The sequence below is a fragment of the Hetaerina americana genome, unplaced genomic scaffold, assembly GCF_022747635.1.
Source record: "Hetaerina americana unplaced genomic scaffold, ioHetAmer1.1.p SCAF_9, whole genome shotgun sequence".
NCBI classification, from domain to species: Eukaryota; Metazoa; Arthropoda; class Insecta; order Odonata; family Calopterygidae; genus Hetaerina; species Hetaerina americana.
In genome coordinates, this window is record NW_027287538.1 from 64,047,329 (window position 1) to 64,067,907 (window position 20,579).

General features: G+C 38.7%; 1 protein-coding gene across 1 annotated transcript in view; it reads right to left on the reverse strand.

Moving 5' to 3' along the window:
* LOC139698891 (thyroglobulin-like) overlaps positions 1 to 20,305 on the reverse strand; it is a 57,745-nt gene extending 37,440 nt beyond the window's left edge. Inside the window, exons 1-2 of the mRNA XM_071597843.1 lie at positions 20,117 to 20,305; positions 11,700 to 11,790 (exon numbers count right to left, since the gene is read on the reverse strand). Coding sequence (XP_071453944.1) covers positions 11,700 to 11,790; positions 20,117 to 20,119 — 94 coding nt within the window. The 5' untranslated portion in view covers positions 20,120 to 20,305. The remainder of the gene's footprint in view (positions 1 to 11,699; positions 11,791 to 20,116) is intronic.
* Between the last annotated feature and the right edge of the window lie 274 nt (positions 20,306 to 20,579).

The window sequence follows — 20,579 nt, forward strand, 5'->3', positions numbered from 1 at the left end:
TAGTCTGGTGTTTATTTACCCCCTGCCACACACCCAATCAGTGGCTTGCAGGGTACTAAAATATCAAAATATGCATAAACATTATATATACATATATATATATATATATATATATATATATATACATATATATATATATATATTTATTTATTTATTATTTGCGTACATATACATACACACACGTGCATATCCTATCTAAGGGCGCCCCGGATCCAATAGTTTGACAAATTCCAAAGAAACTGCGGGAGATGCCGCAACAGTAACTTTTAACGGAGTCATCCGCTAATGTGCATTTCAATGCAACAATTTCAGAGTGTAAAAATCATTCGCCTTGACTGGGATGGGACTCTAAATCCCAGTCAAGGCGAATGATTTTTACACTCTGAAATTGTTGCATTGTTGATGGGACTCTAATTCCCAGTCAAGGCGAATGATTGTTACACTCTAAAATTGTTGCATTCCGATAGTTTGGTTAATTAAATATGTTCATCACCTAACGTAGTTATCATCTACGAGTATAGCGACATTTACCATTACTTTTAAGCTTTTTATGAAGCCCGTGTCAATCTAAACTCCCATCAACGTAGCATTTCACAATATTCTCTTCCAGATGCGACGATTTTCCACAATTTTAATGCTCCAGACGAAACTTTGCCAATTTTTCTCACTACTTGAAATCACAATTTTATTACAGAATACCTCACATACCACTGAGAACATAACTCACGTGTGTTCTGAAATTCGACTTGAAGAGTGAAAAATTGACGAACATCGCGACCAGGGTTGTGAATGTATTTCTAGCATTAAACTGCCTTAGCATCGTTCTTAGACTAACTGATAGATTATATCATGATTCGCCATATCTCTTGATAACTAATGTATTTTTCAATGATCGTCTAAAAACATCTCTCATGTCAGTCCTTTCCATTTGGAACTTCCGCTGATTTACAAGGAGTATGTCAGCTGAAGTCGACAGAGTAGATAGATAAAAATGAATTCCAAAACAAACGATTAATATGGGGGAAACTCTACCAAATTACCGAGTATCGAAACTTGAATATGCTCGACCAATTATGTATTCAATACACCAAACTCACGATTTGTTTTTACAGCAAGTAGGCAGTCACTTTTTAAGCGTGCACGTGCACTGATCTAAAAATTCCAAATATTACGTTTTTCAAAAAAAACTCAAAAGCACCTTCGCGGCCCCATTAAGCATAGTGGTGGGGGAGGGGGAGGGAGGGTTAAACGTCACAAGTCATTAAATTTGTTATGAGCAATTCACTCGCGGCTCATCCGCCCATGAACTATAAGCCTCTCACGACTTCTCGATATTTCATCATTTCCCGCATGGGAAGCGATGAGCGACGGTCACAATTACATGAAGAATAGAAGTGGGGGCGAGGGGGGTGGAGGATCGACCGATGAGCTCATTGACGCCATCAGCACCCGGGTTGGGGGTAGGCAGGATTATTGGGGGTTAAAGGAAAGATAGAGGGAAACCCAGCATCATAGTTTCATTACCTACTCTTTTTCAAAACAAAAGGAATCACGCAGTTTGAACACTCATACGACAGACCGAGCAGAGAGTTTCTCTCTTCTCCTTTTCCCATATCTTTCTCTCTCATCATGCGACACCTCGGTAGGCATCGCAATTCTAAATACGGAAAAATCCATCGTCACCGACCTGATGACCTCTCTCAACTTCTCCTCTCAGGAAACCAGTAACAGTCACCGCACCGAATCAATCCTATCAATGAGAGATTTTAAAAGAGTTAGAGCAAGTAGCAGTTATTCCCATCATTGCTATTATAAGCCCCAAAGGAAAAGGCTTGAAACAAGTGAGAGAGGCCGATAGCCGATTGTCAACACAGGTCTTTTCTACGCCGATTAAGAGGGCTATGCTCGTACATGAGACAGGATTTGTCAATTACTATATGACGGTCGGATGAGACATACCATTGTGTGACCACCTGCGTCCTGCGCGTATCGAATCAGTCGCCTGGTTCACTCAACCATATCTCTCTTTTCCCAAAAATAAGAGTCGTCACAACATGCGGATGGATTCTTTAGAAGGAGATCTCGGGAAAAATTCCCACAATTGTGCTTTCCCGGCGAAAAAAAATGAATTACAGAGGGTTCTCGAATAAGACTGAGAGGATTCTAATAATTCTTTAATCAGCTGATAACAAGTCGAACTTGGAACGGAATTCATTCCCCAGCGTACTCGAAAGACAATTTTTAACTCCCATTCGCTAGAGGCATACCTATAAACTCCGCGATTAAGCACGTAATCTTTAAAATAATCAATTCATGAAAAATACCCTAAATTGAATTTAATCAATCATCACGTCAATCCCGCCAATTTTACAGTCATCCCTTCCTACTACCATTATCCTCTGCATTTTTTAACATTCCCGTCCAGAAAATTCTATGAAGACCATTGCACTAAGAGTATAAATGAAAATAGGCTGGGAATCTGTTGTAGATCTAAAAGAAAACTAAATTAACGAGTTTCTCTTGAAAGAAGACGACTAATTTAAGTATCAAAATATAAATGAAAAGAGTATAAAATGAAAGTCGAATGCTATTATCCTAAGGCAAGTCTCGTTGGGCAAACACACAGAGTATGCAAAAATAGCTTTTAGCCCAACATATTTTTAACATGGTCGTAATCCTGACATTGAAGAATAAAGTTAATAAATTTCAAAAATAAGTATTTTTCAGGGCAGATAAAGTATGCTGTTGGAATAAATTGGAAGCAGAGAGAAAATATGGAAAGAAGAGATATCAAGATCGATAACGAAGTCATATATAGAAGGGAGAATATACTTACGCGCGAAAGTAGGGAGAAAATAATATGAATTTAAAGATTAATTAAGAAAGTTAGAAAGCATTCGGAGAGGAATAATGATATTGTTTTCGACAGAAGCTATTTATATCGTCGCTTTAAGCTGAGATTTGGATAAGTTTTTTAGAAGATCATTTTGCTGTGTACTAATTTCTAAAATGATTTCCTTTCTTCATAAATATAAATTGACTAACCTTAGACGTTGTCACCATTTTAAAACTTAAATTGAATTGAGTAAAGCTTTAGTTATCAGAATAACTTCTCGCTCATAGGGTCTTCTACTTTGGCCCAAAAGCCTCCTACAAAGGGTTTTGGGAGAGGCCATCGGTCGCGTTCTACGGTGCGCTCTGTAGGAAGGGAAGGTGTGTTTTGAGTGTGAAAAGTTTTGCAGCACTTAAAAACTAATTTCTTTACTGCTTTAAGACACCTTTCAGAACTAAGCGTTTCGTCATCCCCGAAGAAAATCATAAATCCGAACCCTTGTCTGATTAAAACTCCTGCAGATTCTCTTTTCTTCTAAGTAGTGACGCAGGACGCTGCCGTAAATTTTTAAAATTCAGGTAAGGTAAGAACACCACATCACTTCTTCATTCAAATTTGCCTCACTCCTGCCTAACTAGATGAACCACGACGAGTGGGTGAAGCTTGGGAAAAATAAAAAAATAATAGCGAAATGTAGCCTTATACATCTCATATATATATATATATAACATATACAAATAACAAATTGTGAGTGTCCTTTCTTTGTGTCTCTATATTCTAAAAATCTACATCTGTGTTTATATATATATATATATATATATATATATATATATTTTATACAGGTATGGGATGAGAATCAATATTAATAGAACAAAGGTTATGCGATTTTCTAGAAAGAAAAAGGCCAAGCTTAACATTAAAATAGGAGGGCAAAAACTAGAGCAGGTAGAACAGTTTACGTATCTCGGTAGTGTTTTGGACTAACACGGTCAAAGTAGTAGGGACGTAAGGAGAAGAATTGCCCTAGGCAAAGAGGCTTTCACAAGGAGGACGGAGTTGATGACAGGGACGTTGAGTAAGGATGTTAAGAAAAGACTCGTAAAAACTTTTATATGGAGCGTAGCTATGTACGGTGCGGAAACGTGGTCATTGAAGCAGGAGGATAGACGTAGATTGGAGGCTTTTGAAATGTGGGTGTGGAGAAGAATGGAGAAGGTGAAATGGACAGAGAAGGAAACAAATGAGGAAGTACTTGGTATGGTGGGCGACGAGAGGGGTTTGTTCTGATAAATCCTATGGAGGCAGGAAAAGTGGATGAAGGGGGTATTGACCGGCAGTGGGATGTTGAAGACTGTGATAGAGGGTAGAATGTTGGGCAAAAGAGGAAAGGGAAGGAACAGGATAGGGATGTTGGACGGGATGAAGGGAGGAAGAAAGTACTCAGAGATGAAGAGGGACCTGATATAGAGTAGGATGATGGATTTTGTGTTTTGTTAGGAGTAATAAAATATTTGTTTGGTAGTTGTGTCCATCCAAAAACCTACCTTAACCGGTAGATTACCTTTAAAAATATTGAAAATTGCATATAAATATCATTTCAAACTATTTTTCAACCTTATTATCATTTCCATGAATCGAAGCATCAACTTAAAAACACGGAACAAAACGGCTGGATAAAATCTCTTTCTTATTTATTATAGATATTTATTATGGTGATTCATCACAGCTCGCGACGCTTAATTAACCATCCAGCCGTCCCTGGAATAGGAGGTTTAATAATGCGAGTGAATGAACACGAGTTTGTATGATACATGTACTTACACGGCAAAAACTCGAACTCTTGAATCCGTAAACGAGAAGATGGCGAGACCCGCTTTGCGGAGTTCAGCGACAGGAAACACGGTAAAACGAATCGTAGAAGGTGTTCGCCAGCAGCGATCTGCCATCCAACAGTAATGAGCTCACGGTTTATAGAGACGCGGCCGCTACTTGGCAACAGGTTTCTTTCGTAAGATTCAGCGATGTGCATGCATGCAACCGTTAGATAAATGGACTAGAAAAGTAAGTCCAAGTTCTAATCATCAGTGCATAAAAATTTGGCCTGCAGGCGTGAACATGTTTCCAGTAGCACAGCGATGGAGATGTGAGCAGCATTCAAGCTAACGGAGTTTTTATGTAATGACCCCAGTTTTTCATAACTAAAAAAAAATTAAAAGTACTCCCTCCAACGTGAGCTTTGATTCTGTTCGATTTCTGGAAAAATCGACGCACTATGGAAAATAAACTTGACGAATCAACAAAATAACTCAGGCCTTCCCAAAGTGAGGCCGAATCGTCACGAACACAGGCAGCCATGAGAGACATATTATTTTATTATGCGACATTTCCTGAGAAACAGCTATAGAAACATGAAAAATCACATCGTTTTCGTGGATCGGATCGTTTACTGCAACCCTTTTTCTCACACCGACTATTTTACAAAACATTCAGGGAATACGAACTATTTCTCGTGAGAAAGTATTTAAATGCGACTCATTTCGTCTCTTATTTAGCGAGGTTAACTGCGAGACAGAATTCATAATTGGATCGACATTCCGCGCTATATTACACGAGGAAAGAACCATTTCCCATCACTCGCCCTTTGATTTAGGAGTTTCTCATCAACCGAAAAGTCTCACCGAGAGTATGGGATGGCTGACGCCATGTGGGATACGAAATCTTTCGATGTCGGTCGCCTCAGTCTAAGGATTATTATTTAGGAGTTAATGGATGCCTGGCCATTTAAAATGGAAAAGGAACTCGTAAAAGCTAAGTTGCATGATAAGTTAAATAAAAAGTATTGTTAAAACTAAGTAACCGTAGGAAGATAAATTCAAATGCGTATTACATTTTCACTAGCATGAAACAACAATTCTGTTTCTTCTCGGAATTTGTAAAATTGATCTTTTGCTGACGTCATGCCACTTGCTGCGTGAAATACGACAGAAACGAAATTTTTGTCGAAACAGGATACAAATTGGTTAAATCAACAGTTGATGATATTTATAGAAGTTTTTCTCAGATATTTTTGAGAAAATTAGATAACACCCAAGTTTCATGATTAAAGAAGTGGCGTTAGGGGAGCTGAGGTCATTTGCGCTATTGGGGATAAACGAAAAGGAAGGGTGGAGAGAAACCCGGCGTCGTCATTAGCCTACTCTTGACGAAAGGCGCCTAGGGGTCCACTTAACGTCCCAACCGACGGACGGCATGCTGACTCAAAAGTGCCCTCCACCAAGCACCTCAAGTAGGGATTGGGATACCACTGAAAAATATCTGCCGCCTCTGGGATTCGAACCCGGGACCTCAGGGTGGGAAGCCAAGCAACCACTGCACTTTCACGATCTTCATAATTAAAGAAATGCCAAAACGAATGAATAGCAGCTAAAGTAAATTGTTGATATCGTGAAAGTTATACTAAAACTTTACCTGGCCATTCACCAAAGATAAACTTCAATGATTAAACCCGACTTTTTAATAACCGCCACATAAATAACTCTTTTAAGAGTACAGACATTTTAAAATTAAAATATGAGAATATTCCACAATTAAACATTCAACGATTAAGTTAATTTATAATCCTATCTAGAGAGTTTACATTAATATTTCAGCCAATCCAAGCATATCTTTCAATGTGTGAGAGAGCATTAAAAATTTAAATGAATTCCCATTTAAAAAGCTGCCCTCATTACGTTCGTGTCACGCTGAGGCACACGAAAAGAGTACATGAGGTTCAAAAGTTGCTCGGAAAAACAAATTTTGAATTAAATATAAATCTTCTCTCGCGGGATAAGGAAATAAACATTTCGTTGGAACATCTTAGACACGAGGTGAGGGTAACAACGCAGCACCATGAGTCATAAACGAAGCGCCCTCCAGAGCAGTTTTCCCACGCTCGTTTATAGAGTGGGTGTTACAGGCTGAACGCTTCCCATCTTGATTACACAGGAGTAAACTTGAAGTGTTTGGCGACGCGATTCTTGATTCGGTTCCCATAATCCTCAGGAACAATGGATATTTCGCATGCACGCTCACACAAATCGAATGAAACGACCCGCGGAATTACGGCTCTCCGCTATAATGTGGTGACACTTAAACAAGAAAACCAGACAATTGCAAAAAGTTTAGAGTAGAACGGCTCATAATGTGCTTGATCTTCATTTACTAGTGTTGGAAAATAGTTTAACCTCACAAAAAGTAACTGCACACACTTAGAGGAGTCCTCTTTTCTTTTCTCATCTTAGAAAGTTGAAATGTATAGGTCATTCTACAAATCAAGGTGTTAAATTCTTGGAATACAGGCTCCGCATTTATGGACATTCAATATATTCAATTTTAAGTGGCAGAGTATAACAGGTTGACTTTTTATTAGAACGATTGGCATTAACTAGGGAAGAGAAGAAGAATAAGCAAGTTAGCCCAACAAACGAATGTTTTCCAGGCCACCCTTGACCTTACGTTGAAAACAAGGAAATCATCTCCAATGTATGGTCGCTCGGTGAAATATCTTGACGTTGGATGGTACGTCAAACTGTGTTACCCTCTGGCGCATTTCGATAAGAGTAGGGTAATGCAGACGCCGGGTTCCTCTCCACCTTTCCTTCATTCCCAGAATACACGTATACTACCCCTACCAAATTACTCTCCTATCCCTTCTGCCGCAAATGATCACAGCGGTCGCTCACCTCCACTAATAACTACTAATAGTGCGGTTCAAATACCTGTACCTTCATAACTAATGGCATTTGAAAATTAATCACTAAATCCATAATACTCATTCATTGTAAAAGGTGCATTAGCAGTTATTCGACCAGCCCGTTAAAAGTAATTCTGCGGGTATAATATAAAAAGGAACAAAATAAAGTAAGTGCTTGAGAAATGGAAAATAAATGTATCGATAGACATGTCATATGTTATACGTGTACTTGAACATATGAACAGACTACGATTCTATTGAATATATCGAGAGAAAATGACAACAGAATAAATCAAACAGTTTCGTGATGTCATTTTCGTTAACTTGGGTCATTAATTGAGGTTTATATATTTTTATTAACATCTTTTATGTTATTTTTCTTTTTTCTAAGAGAAATTTGTTAGTGTCCACTGTTTCTATTGTCTAATAAACATTGTGATATTAAATAAGATGAAAAAACACGTGAGAGTGACAGGAAAATCAATGAATCAGAAAGGACGGAGATGAAGGTCCGGGACGCGGAAGTAGAGGGTCGGAATCAATTCAAGGATTTTGCCAAAACACTACAGATGTGAAGGAAAACTGGAACCTTTAAAAGTGTTCGAAGATATGCAAAGATGTGACACTTTCCTTGAAAAAATAATCCTCACCTCACTTCACATCCTCAAGGATTGCGGATGTTTGCTCTTTAATGGCATTAGAGGAGCTGCCAAAAATGTTGCTACACTCAGATGATCTCTTTTTCCAATGGTAAAAATGGCGATATGCCTCCCCACGCGTATTTTCGCAATGACTACTGCCTACTACAACTGGCCACTTTTTCTCCGACATTCTAACAGATGCAACGCCTAGCAAGGGAATCTCACCATAAATTTGAATCTAAGGATTCCTACGGCAGTAATTTTATTAATATCGTTGAATCCATAACGGATTGAAATTTGCCAAAATTAGGCCTCATGTTAGTTTCGGTACGGTATATTTCAATATCGACAACATTTGAAAAGCCGATCGCTGAAAGTACTCATTTTAAACAAACTACGAGTAAAATATTTTTAAAAGACTGCCTGAAGTGTTCGAAATTCTGTTTCAAACGACATTATTCTCGCTGCGATGGAATGACCGAGAAAAACATTAGATGGAGTTGCGGTGTGATCATTGGTAATTGTAAATTTTTATTGAAAAATTAGAACAGGAAGGCCTAAAAAGCTCTTCGCTAAAAATAAACCCCTCTCACTGCAGTTTATGGATGACTCTTTCATTCTATGGTCATATAGACGAGAAACAGTTATTGCATCTTTGAAATACCTAAATAGCCAGCATACCATCACAAAAAGGAAAAGAATGTAATCCTTATGTAAAATAAACCCTTCCTTTATGCAAAAGCAAGACGATAGGGAAACGGCAAGCTGATTCCCGGGTAACAAAGTACACTGATCCTTCACTTAATCGCATGTCACATCGCCTTCCAATTCAAAAAGTATCCGTAATTACCACGCGGTTCTGGAGTGTTGTAGAATTACATAAGATCCAACGACATTAAAAGAGATAAAGAGTAGAATCGAAGTTTTAATCCACTGGCCATATCAAATCATTCACCGAAGGGTATAAAGAAAGAAATGGCAACCCAAACAAGTGTGTGACATTACCGGTACATCGCCGGTACCACAACTGAAGGCATAGGAATGCACCACTGATTCAATTGCGAAATACTATAGAAACGCCACCTCGCCTTCCGTTGACAGGCCGGAGTGCCCGGAGATTGGGCAAATGATAGTCCAAAAAAGTATGTCCCTTAAAGGACTTATCATTCGACTATAGATGATACTTTGAGGAATAGGTAGATTAGTGCATGAGGCTCCCCTCTCCCCCTCTCAACCGGTCCTCAGTCTCTTTCAAGTGTGAATCAGAAAAATGTTGCGTATAAAATATTTGCGGGGATCGGGATTGGTGCGGTGGCTATCGTACTGGCTTCCCACCCAGAGGGTTCGGCGGTGTTGAATATTTTTCAGTGGTATCTCGATCCCTACTTGAGGTGCTTTGTGGAGGGCACTTTGAGTGAGTACCGTCCATCGGATGGGACGTTAAGCTGCGGACCCCTTGGCGCCTTTCGTTAAGAGTAGGTTAATGCCGACGCCGGGTTTCTCTCCGCCCTTCATCCTTTCCTGTCCATCCCCTATGGCGCAAATGACCTCAGCTGTCGGTCGCCTCCCCTAAATACTACTGCTACTATAAAAGATTTGCGTGTATTTCCGTACTTCATTGTCAATGGCCACTTCAACGAGACAAGATCCGAGGATGTTTACCATAGAATTTATGAGGATCCTTTAAGTTCTATTTCACCTCAAACCGACGATAAAACCAATTTTTAGATCTCATTACGGCCTAGAATCTCAAACAAAATTCGAAAATAACAAGAATTTTACAGAAATTTATGATTTAAATGCATAAAATCTTCTTCATTGTACCGTTCCTTTGTAACAAAAAATACTATCATCATTAATATTTTTACATTACTAGTGTCAAGTTTTTAACATTTCAATGAAACAGAATATGTCTGTGGATTAATTTACCAATCGCTGAACTGATGTCAATGTGCAGAATATTTTCGCGAGAAATACAGCGATTCTCAGTGAGATGCGTCTTTCCCTGGGCTGCTATCGTGTTTCCCTTGTCGACATCGCATTATTGAATCAAATTATAAAACACCTTCCAAAAAAATGTTTCAGTTTAAAACAATAAACAATCGTCTCCGTGTGTCTTTTTGTACCGTGGTCCTAGAACAGAAAGCCATCTTTCTGGAAATTCGATGCCTTTTAGATTTTTTCTACTACTCAACCATGTTACCTTGACATTCTCCCTCAGACGGCATCCAACTCACCGAACGCCTCTTATCGAAATGATGGCCGAAGACGAGGGACCTTCTACAACTACGTCACAATAATACATTCCTTATAAGAGCGTAGGACCTTCTTGTTCCTCACTGCCACGACGCGTAACAAGGTGCGTTTCGTATCTCCACGTCAGTCGTTTCGGTTGCTAGGAGGCAGTTATACATGGAAAATACTTATTCTTCGCAAACTTTCTTGAGAAACTATTAGAGAAAATATCGCTAGAGCTTAAAAAAACCGGTCTCGGGAAAAACGTTTATTGAGCACACTCCTGCCTATACGATAAATGCAATAGTATCATGTGGATTAAGGTTTGCTAAAACCTTCACATGGCAATGCACATACACACGCACACACATGCGTTAAATATCATATAATTTTGGACAAACAAAAGAATAAAAATTACGCAACACTAGAATCAACTCATTATACAAAGTAATCAACCGAAAAATTTGTGGAACACATATATTAAATGCGGGATTTTTGTTGGACTGCTAGACCTTTGGCCTACTCTTGTGATTTTTCAAGCAAAAAAGTTATATAAATTAACAGCGAGCAAAATCAGCCCTCATCATTTCGGACGTCAGTATTTATTTCGAAGACTTGATGAAGAAACAGCTTTAAAAAAAACTAAATGCCCGCGTGTCCACAGTGAAAGTTGCACATCAGACGTGTGGGGACGCGACTTTTTCCGGAGAGCTGAACTCAAAAAAACACTTCTATTGCCACGTATTAACTCCATCAATGACATTTTACTCAAAATTCGTTCGTAAGTTTGATATAAATCTGACTTCGTCAGCTATTAGGGTTGAAAAAATGATTACCGCTTCAAGGGGTTAAAAAGATTTAGTGTCAATCAACAGAAATCGTCACTAAAGAAATGATTTCTGTTCCAAAGCCACGGTGGAGGTGCGGAAGCCTTCCGTCCTCTCTCTCGGGACCTTTTACGGCAGCGTCTGGGGTCGGGCAAGGCTGACTACCTGACTAGTGGGTTTGGTGGCCCAAGAAACGAGAGAGGAACAGGGAGTTTTGTGAGTAAAAATCGAAAGATTTGTTGATTTCTGTCAATGTGAAGGGATCATTCTGAGCTCCTTAGCCAAGCAAACATATTTCATTGAGCACTCCTCAAAGCAAGAAATTCGCTCACATCTTCCTTCCGAATACTTTTCAAAGTAAATCTCTCTCTCTTGGATGCATTAGCGCTTGCACGCTAAAATAGTAAAACGGCTGGGTGAACACTCACCGGCGGAGGCACTTCCTACGGCAAACGCGAAAAATAATACTCCAAGTTGCCACCGCGTCGCCAGCAGTTTTGTTCGGACGCATCTCTCCTCCTGGAAATAAATGTATACAGTCATTAGTTCAGCGTGAAAGCCATTATTTCAGTGTTCTAGTATTCCATCAAGGATGATATAAAAATGAAATGAATACACATAAATTTAGAATTTAAATTACTTGGAATTTAATTAATTTTTAATTAAAATTTAATTTAAAAAATTCTGAAACGCTTGAATCCCTATTTCGGAAAATAAATTTAGCAAACTGTCACTGTTCCAAAAATAATGAAATATTTCCTATTTTCAACTTTGTCATCTATTGTGTAAAGCAATCTAAGTTTTTATGCAAAATGAATACATTGTATGACACTACTGAAAATAATAATATACCACATTGAAATTGCCGATTCATTTGCTGCAATTACTACATATATTGGAATAAGTATCAATAATGAAGCAGACCACCATTCATGTATTGTTTCCAGAAGACACTCAGCAAATTTGTAAGTGACCGAAAGAAAATTAATATCTTGCTACGGATCGAATGAAGTAAGAATTTGACGATAAATAATAATGGCGGCATGATTAGTAATGGATAACTCTAATATCAAATGACATTTCATCAAGTGCGAATATTTTGTGGTTTGTAAACACCAAATCGTGTATGCCATTTCGACAATGTTCTTGTACATGTTCTGCTAACAGCAATTATCTCGAGATGGTGGGAAACTAATTTTTCTGACGTGATTCATTAAGCTAACGCCGACAAGAAAACTTCTCGAAGATTCAAGAAAATTTCTCATAGATTTAAATTGCCACTTGAATTAGAAGGCATTTTAAACTTCGGAAATATTTTCGATGGAAATTTCGTTTCATTGACGTTGCTCTAAATCAAGATTCGACATACCGTCAACCTTCTTTCGCATGTTCCAAAGCCAACGTGGAAAACCAAGGATCATTGTCCGAAGAAGATAAAAAGGGTTAAGATGTGCACAGAAGACCAAATAATTAAAATCCCAATTAAAAATTCATAACATCTAGTAGAATTGAGAATAAAACATTGAAAAATCAAGACCAGAATCAAATAATCCAAGCAAAATTATGGAATTATCAATTCTTCAAATATGCATTTTCAAAATTACCAGGTTCAATGCCCTCCAATATTGATCTATAATATAATTTGCGGCAAAATGAATTAATTGATTACTATAGGAATACATATGTACACTAATGTCACCAATAAAAAATATTTCACGTGACTTTAATGATAGTACTTTCCTTTTCCTAAATTCACGCTCTATTTCGACTTCATTTATTTATTATTTTATTCCAGGACAAATAAATAAATATTATTAAATTGATACCAACTTTTTATAATATTCACTTCAACAAGACAAAAATAATAGAGCAAAAGTTACACGCAGCTTGAAATTTTTCTCTTTGCAGTAATCAGCGTGTGAAACTATTTAAGAAATTCCTGTGAAAAAGCAAGAAAACTTCATTGATGTCGCGTCAAAGTATTCTAAGGGGTCTCGGCCGATCATGAGTTAACTAGATGGTCAAAAGTAGCTTAATGGTATCCGAATAAAAAAATTGATATTTTCCCAAATGATATGGATTTCAAAAGGCCATATTAATAAAAGCACAAGCATCCTTTCTTAATTATATCGAAACAAACTTTGTGCTGTATTTATTATCCATGATTTATCTCATATACTAGTACAATGGAGCATAATACATTCCTGGAAGTTGCCTATGAAAACATCCAATGAATATGCCACCCAATGTGAATAAATACTCTGGAATGAAGAATAATCTAGGCTTCTAAGGAAATTACTATAATTACTAAATTAATCTACGTCTTCTTTTATTTTACAGTGCTGGTAATTAAAGAGGCGTGTAAGAATTAGCACATAAAATCGATTTACCAACAAACTTAAAATTTTGAAGGCCTATTTTGGGCAAGTGTTGAGTTTACATTCATTAAAGTTAAATGTTTTAATATGAGCAAAGAAACTGGGGGAAAATTTGTTGTCCCTGAAGCCGGCTTAAATCCTAAAACATCTACATATTTTCCTCTTCGTGTTCTGTAATTCATAATAAAATCACAACAAATGCCATAGGAAATATGATGATAATAATGGTGATAAATTGATGGCGACAAATATAGAAACTAGCATTTTCTAGTGATACGTAGATACGTTCAGCCATATTCATTGGGGGAAAATCACTGGCCCCCCATGCATATCAATAACTCTTGAAGCCTCCTCGCAAAATAATACGCTTAAATTCCACAATCTCCTTCTTTTGTCAGTCATATACGCACTCAAGGACAATTGGTAATTTCACAACTGCAAGGTCAACTGCCTTTGACAGTAATCATCAATTTGGTAAATGGTGCTTGTAGAGATGAAGAGTAATACAAGTTTCAGATGAAAACCCACAACTCACACTTTGTTCAAAAGCAAGAGCTATCACCGGTGCATGAGAGGACATTCGTAAGCTCTAAAGATTATAAATAACTGATGAATCTTAAATTCGAAGCCGCACGAACGACAATACGCAAAGGGTATTCCAAATACTAAAAAGGGCATGTTTCGACCAAACTCAGTGATCCAAAGGATTATCAGTGCTGCAAAGATAAGAATTTAATGGCTTAGCCAAATTAATATAGTGCCATGTGATTTTCGACTATCTATATAAGTGATCATTCATGGATTTGGTGACAGTTCATCTTATACATTTCCATGGACGTAAAAAAAGTACCCTCCTCCATATTACGATGCATCATAATTTATAAGGCACAAATTTATCCAAATCAGTATTTATAAATTAATATCGGAGTGATCATGTTAAACCAAAACATCACACCCTGAAACGTATAAAACAATAACTAATAATTTTTAGTCAAAAATTTGCTGGTGGCGGGACATATTTTTTCTAAAATTTGCAAATGTTAACAATATATATATATATATACGACGATTTTATTAATATATATATATATATATATATATATATATATATAAATAAAATAATAATATAATATAATAAACCAATATATATATATATATATATATTGGTTTATATATATATACACAGTAATCAACCCGAAGGTCGGTTTAGTAGGTGATAGTAGAGATCACCCAGTACGGCGTGTGTCACCCTATACGGCGTGTGAAAATTCACACATCAGGGTAGGGGGGCCAGTTCCTTCCCCTGTGCCGGTTATGGTTTCCCAGGAAGATCCGAAAGATCCGAAAAATCACTTCAGCTTGGGTGCAGCTGCAGGTGCCCAGAGTTCCTTGCCCGGGAATCGAACCCGGGACCCTCCGGTCAGCAGTCCAACGCTCTACCCACTGGACTACCGCGACCCACATATTTAAATATATATATATATATATATATACAGGTATATATATATATAGCCTCTGTTTTGTGTGTATATATATATATATATATATATATATATAAAACAGAGGCAAAACAGAGCCTCTGTTTTGTGTATATATATATATATATATATAAAACAGAGGCTATATGAGTATGCAATAATATGGCATTGGAGAAGAAATTAGTTGAAGGGATTAAGTCCACTGAAATAACCTAAAATTGAGCTTCTTTGGACTTTGCCTAACACGAAAAGAAACTGTGATAAGGGTACCCTTCTCCATAAAACGCCAACTCCATGAGAAAGTCTGGAAATCGTAATCAAGATAACGGTGTGTTTTTCTTCGCCTCACACACTTCTTCACTGTGAATTCGGTGAAACAAAGCTTATCATTTTAGTTTGTTCCAAAGGTCGAAATTAAATTTCTAATTTTTTTATTCCGGATTCCTATCTTAGTTTTTTTAAGAAAAGCTTCTGTCTACAATACAAAGCTACGTAAATGCACAAATTCAATAATAATGTATCGTTCATTCAGAATCGCTCATGATTACGGTAAAACTGACCTGAACGGAGTTCAAATTGTTTAGGCCAATAGATTATAACTCCTAATTGTAGATTTAATTCATACTACGGTCGAATATGAAACATTTATAAATGTTTTCGCGTGTCTAGTTACGCCTAATCCTTTCAGCAATGGAATTCCATCCAAGTGTTTGGGGTGCGGCGAAATTTCTAGTGCAAATAATGAGCAAATAGCACGTGAATATCTGAAGTGTATCATCCCCCACATATCAAATGTCTCCAAAAGAAATCCGCATTTCTGAAGGGTTGAATCACGCGGTTTATATCAAACAATACGATCAACATTTCCGCCTTTCCTAGAACCACGATCTCTCCTCCTCTCGCAATCGCCTGCATTCTTCCGTGCGTCTACTTCATATTTGACCAGCACTCCCAACAAGGCAGCGCGCTTTCACCAGCAATCACTGGAAACGTTTGAGGTCGAAGCTAATTAAATAGCACGCCTATCGCAATACCTCAGGAGTTCATAACTCTGGAGGTCCATTATTGAAATAGAAAGAAAGACTCGTACTTTCTCCATTGCTGCGGATTACATATACAAAGTCTTCCAACCAAACAATCTTCGAAAGTATATTTTGCTAATGTAGACGAAAATTATACGGTGAGTATGCTTCCAAATTGCGTTTCCAAGTTTAACATCCACGGCATAAACACCACAAGAAGTATCACGAGGATCGTACCAAATGGATTAAAGTTTTGCTGCCGACCCGACCGGTAATTCATGGTCACGTTAAATCAACAGTTCCCTCTTAGGTATTAGTAATTTATGGCATTAACATTCTGATGTGAGCTTTTTACTTAGTAAATAAAAGCCAACAGGCACAGCGCGGGGAACGTCCTCGTGTACTTCTACAGAATACCTACGTGTATAGATTGAAATTTACAAAACTACCAATCTCTGCACAGCCATTTTTAATGCCCTTTCGGAATAATTCAGTAGATTTCCAACGAAGTGGGTTTCATGGTAAGTAATGCCTTATAACAAATGAGAATTAATAATTTTTTTACATGAAAAAAACACGTTTTAACATTCAATTTAAAAATGATTGCAATTGACCGTAGTCTTCGCATCACGGATTAATACATGTGAAATGACACCGTGTTTTGCTGGCATATTATTAATGACTGTCGTCGAAGTGCCTGAAGAATAACCCACGGTTGAATGGAAATTGTTGGCGTGAGACACTCTAGAAGACACAACTATTGATACAAGCCTACTCTTGTCAAACGTTGTAACCACTCGAAATGGCGACGCCTAACCCTGGTGCTAAATACCAGCGCTTGTTGGTGCAGCAAAAATTATCCACTTCATTTATGACATGAGAAGACTTTCAATGAGATAATCTTTGTCATTTTTTTCATAATTAATGAGAGGTCTTCGCACCATCGACGACTCAAAAGAAAAGGCTCTTCAAATGAGCAGAGGAAAACTTCGACTCACAGAAAACTTGACAAGGAAGACATTCGATTCAAGCCCTCAAACGCCCAATGCACTAAGATTCTCATTTTAGCAATTTCATTCGACGCCTTGAATTCACGCTGCCAGCGATTGACATCATTTCAAAAGGGAAAATTATCCAAAACGTTTAACGCACCACGAAAATGATAGAATTCATGAACAGTAATTTAAGATTTGAATATGCTTGTAATTAAGACAAAAAAAAGCTGCCAAAATATGTGATGGTATAAAAGTATGCCTCGTCATAGCAAATGGAGAATTCCAATCGATTCCATCTTGAAAATGAGTTAAGAGTACACCCAACGTATCCCTAGGTATCCTTCGGCATTCTTTTGGGGAGATTACTGAAGACTGCGTCGACAATCGCCAGGAATAACCGGTAAATATAAATACCTTGGTCTAAATGGATTGCCATTGATGGCGCCACAAGTCTCAACGGCCTAAAAAGAGTCAAAAAAGGAATCCATAAACTGGTTGCAATAACGGCTGAAAGCAGCCTTGCATTGAAATCTGCCAGAACGGGAATGAATCTCAATATAACAATTAAAAAACAGCCCCCTGGGCCCACTATTTCTACTCGCTGATGACGCGGGTCTATTTTGATGCATATCTCGCTCGTTCATTTACGTGTTTACTCACGGAAATACCTCGTAGGCGCATGACTGTGTACCGACGTTGATTGAACGCACGGAAGTCAGCGCACATATTGGTTTTGCTGGAGAATTTACCCCTTCGGTGTACACAGTATTTTCCATGAAGTATGCAAATTCCGCATTTGTTTGCATCTAACCTCATATTAGATGTTATATGTGCTACAGGTATCGCAAACAGACAGTTGTTCATTCGAGGACTTTATTTTACTCTTACTGATGACGACTGTATCAATACGATTTGATTTTTCTTTTGCAGGTACAAGCATCACAGATATATTCGTAGTTATTCCTAGTCTTACACTTTTATTTATTTCAATACATTCTATATATTTGATAATTTAGTACAGTAGGTATGAACTTCCCGTAACGCTACCAGATTAACAGGCTAAACATTGTCAACTTTGAACGGCCCTTCATTTTGGAAGTAACCGAATTAGTGTAACTAAACCTTCCCACACCAAACTTGCTCTCATATCCTTATTGAGCATTGCCCAAACATGGGAAACCAGGAGACTAACAACCCCACTAGCCCCATCATCGACGAATGTTATCGTCCTTGAAACTAAGAGCGAAGACAACTTTGCTCACCAGAGACTCAAACACGCGACCTTCTGTTTTCTGGGTGGGCATTCAACCCGTGCCGTTCCGCTATCAAAAACAGTTCATTGACACGCTTCATGCTTAAATTGCTTATGCCACGATTCATAAATGATTTAGCGAGAGGTAAAAACATTAAAAAATGAGGCCCATATATTTCTTTTCACATTTTTTTTATCACCATGGTCGATCGAGCCGAAAATGTAGGGCGTGGTTGGCACATTCCCGATTTCCTCACACAAAATTTAAATTCACCAACTCCCAAAATAGCTTTAATGGATGGGTTTGCAGTTGTAAAATAGTCCTTCGTGTAGATAAAAATATCTCACAGATTTCAACCCAATCTCTCAAGGTAAAGAACCAACATCGTTGTATTAATGCCAAAAGGCAATGACCCCAGTGGCATTTCAGAAGGCGAGCGATGCTTTAATTCTTTCTTCAAACGCGGAGCAGCATGGGACAAAAAAAATTGCCCAAAGATCGATGCACCGTTAATAATTTGAACGGCTCCCTGACCTGACCAGCGATCACCCTCAACAATGGCACAAGTGCTATTTTTTGTTGTCGGATCGGAGATCCTCCAACTACATGAAAAGGGCCGTAGGGTGAGCGTGAAGGAAGGGAGAGGGGGAGGTAGTGGAGCCTAGAGTATTTGGGTTAAGGAGAGGGGCGGGATAGTCGAGCCAGTCAGTCAGTAGGGATGTTGAACGAAGGAGTCCGGTACAAGAAAGAGCGATTGGGGCCCCGAAGGAGTTGAGAGAGAGGAGGTGAGATCATTGAAAACCAGGTCACGCCCGAGCGAATGGAAGAGGACAAGAAAGAACGTCGGGTTCGAGACTAGCATCCCTCTCGGAGGCGTCCTTAGTGTCCACAGAAAGACCACGGCGCTCGCTCATGCCCCACGAATTACGCCCGTCACGCCTTCATTAACCAACCGGTGCATTTATGGAAGACCGAAAGGATTTGAGAAGGAGGGTAAAAGTGTGAGGGGAAGGAAGTAGGTGGGGCAACCCATTGTTTCATCACAATCGATCGATCTCCGTGGCGACGCTCTTTGTTTTTCAATATGGTACGGTTTGAAACGGACGTTCGGTGACATGAGCGCCCGGCTCGGGACCGACTATCCCCGCTTGTCGACATCTCCCCTCATCCACAGAAACAACAAAAAATAACATTGGTTGTGATTGGTACAGTAATCCAGCTTTCTACACTTAAATCTTCAGAACTAAATAGATATTTGGTATTATACATTCGGATCCTCCTCTTTCGACAACAAATGATTTATTTATACCGCAACAACATTCGTTTACTCTATTTTTCAATCTCTTCTTGTATGAAATATGGCTAATCGTCTTCGATGAATGAAAATATTAATTCCTGAGATCCTTATACTAGCTATGTCGCGCTATTAAATCCAACCTCAATTAATTGGAAATCTAAGAGACTGAAGGCCTTATGGTAAACACCGGTTTTCGTTACAAGAGCACTTTCTTCTAAAAATGCGTCGCATTTTGATTGCAATATTCAAATGATCACATGGAAAAGGAATTGGAAATGCTGAAAAACGATATAGCTGAACATACGGAGTCGCAGTAGGAAATCCTTTGGAACTGCGAGCCGACAAATCTTATAGCATTGAAGTTACCATACTAAACGGACAGCTGATGGCGTCACTTGGAAACATAAACAATCGAGACTCACCATTTTGCGGTTTAAATCCCCGATAAGGGCACACTTGTCTTAAAGAGTCACACGATAAATACACTGGATGGACACTTAACTAAGATAACATGGTCAACAACATCCCGACGTCCGAAGAGTTCAACACACGACAAATCGAGCGAAGTGGGAGAGAGCACACTCGCTTATCACCGCGCACCACCGAATGAGTCGAGAGGGCACGTCCGAATGACGATTCCGGCCAGCAGTCGAGCATGCTGCCGAGGGATGCCCTTCCCCTATGCTCTTCCCCCACTTCAACTCCAGGAGCCCCCCTCTTCCAGCGCACCGTTCCCCCTCTGCCTGCCCCCCCCCAACACCTGCCTCACGGATATAAGGCCTCCACTTGTTTTCTCCAATGACCGACTTTCCTCGACCGCCTATGCAGCACGGTCGGCGCGCCTCACATGTGCGTCACCGAGTCCGCGAGATTGGGGGGGAAGGG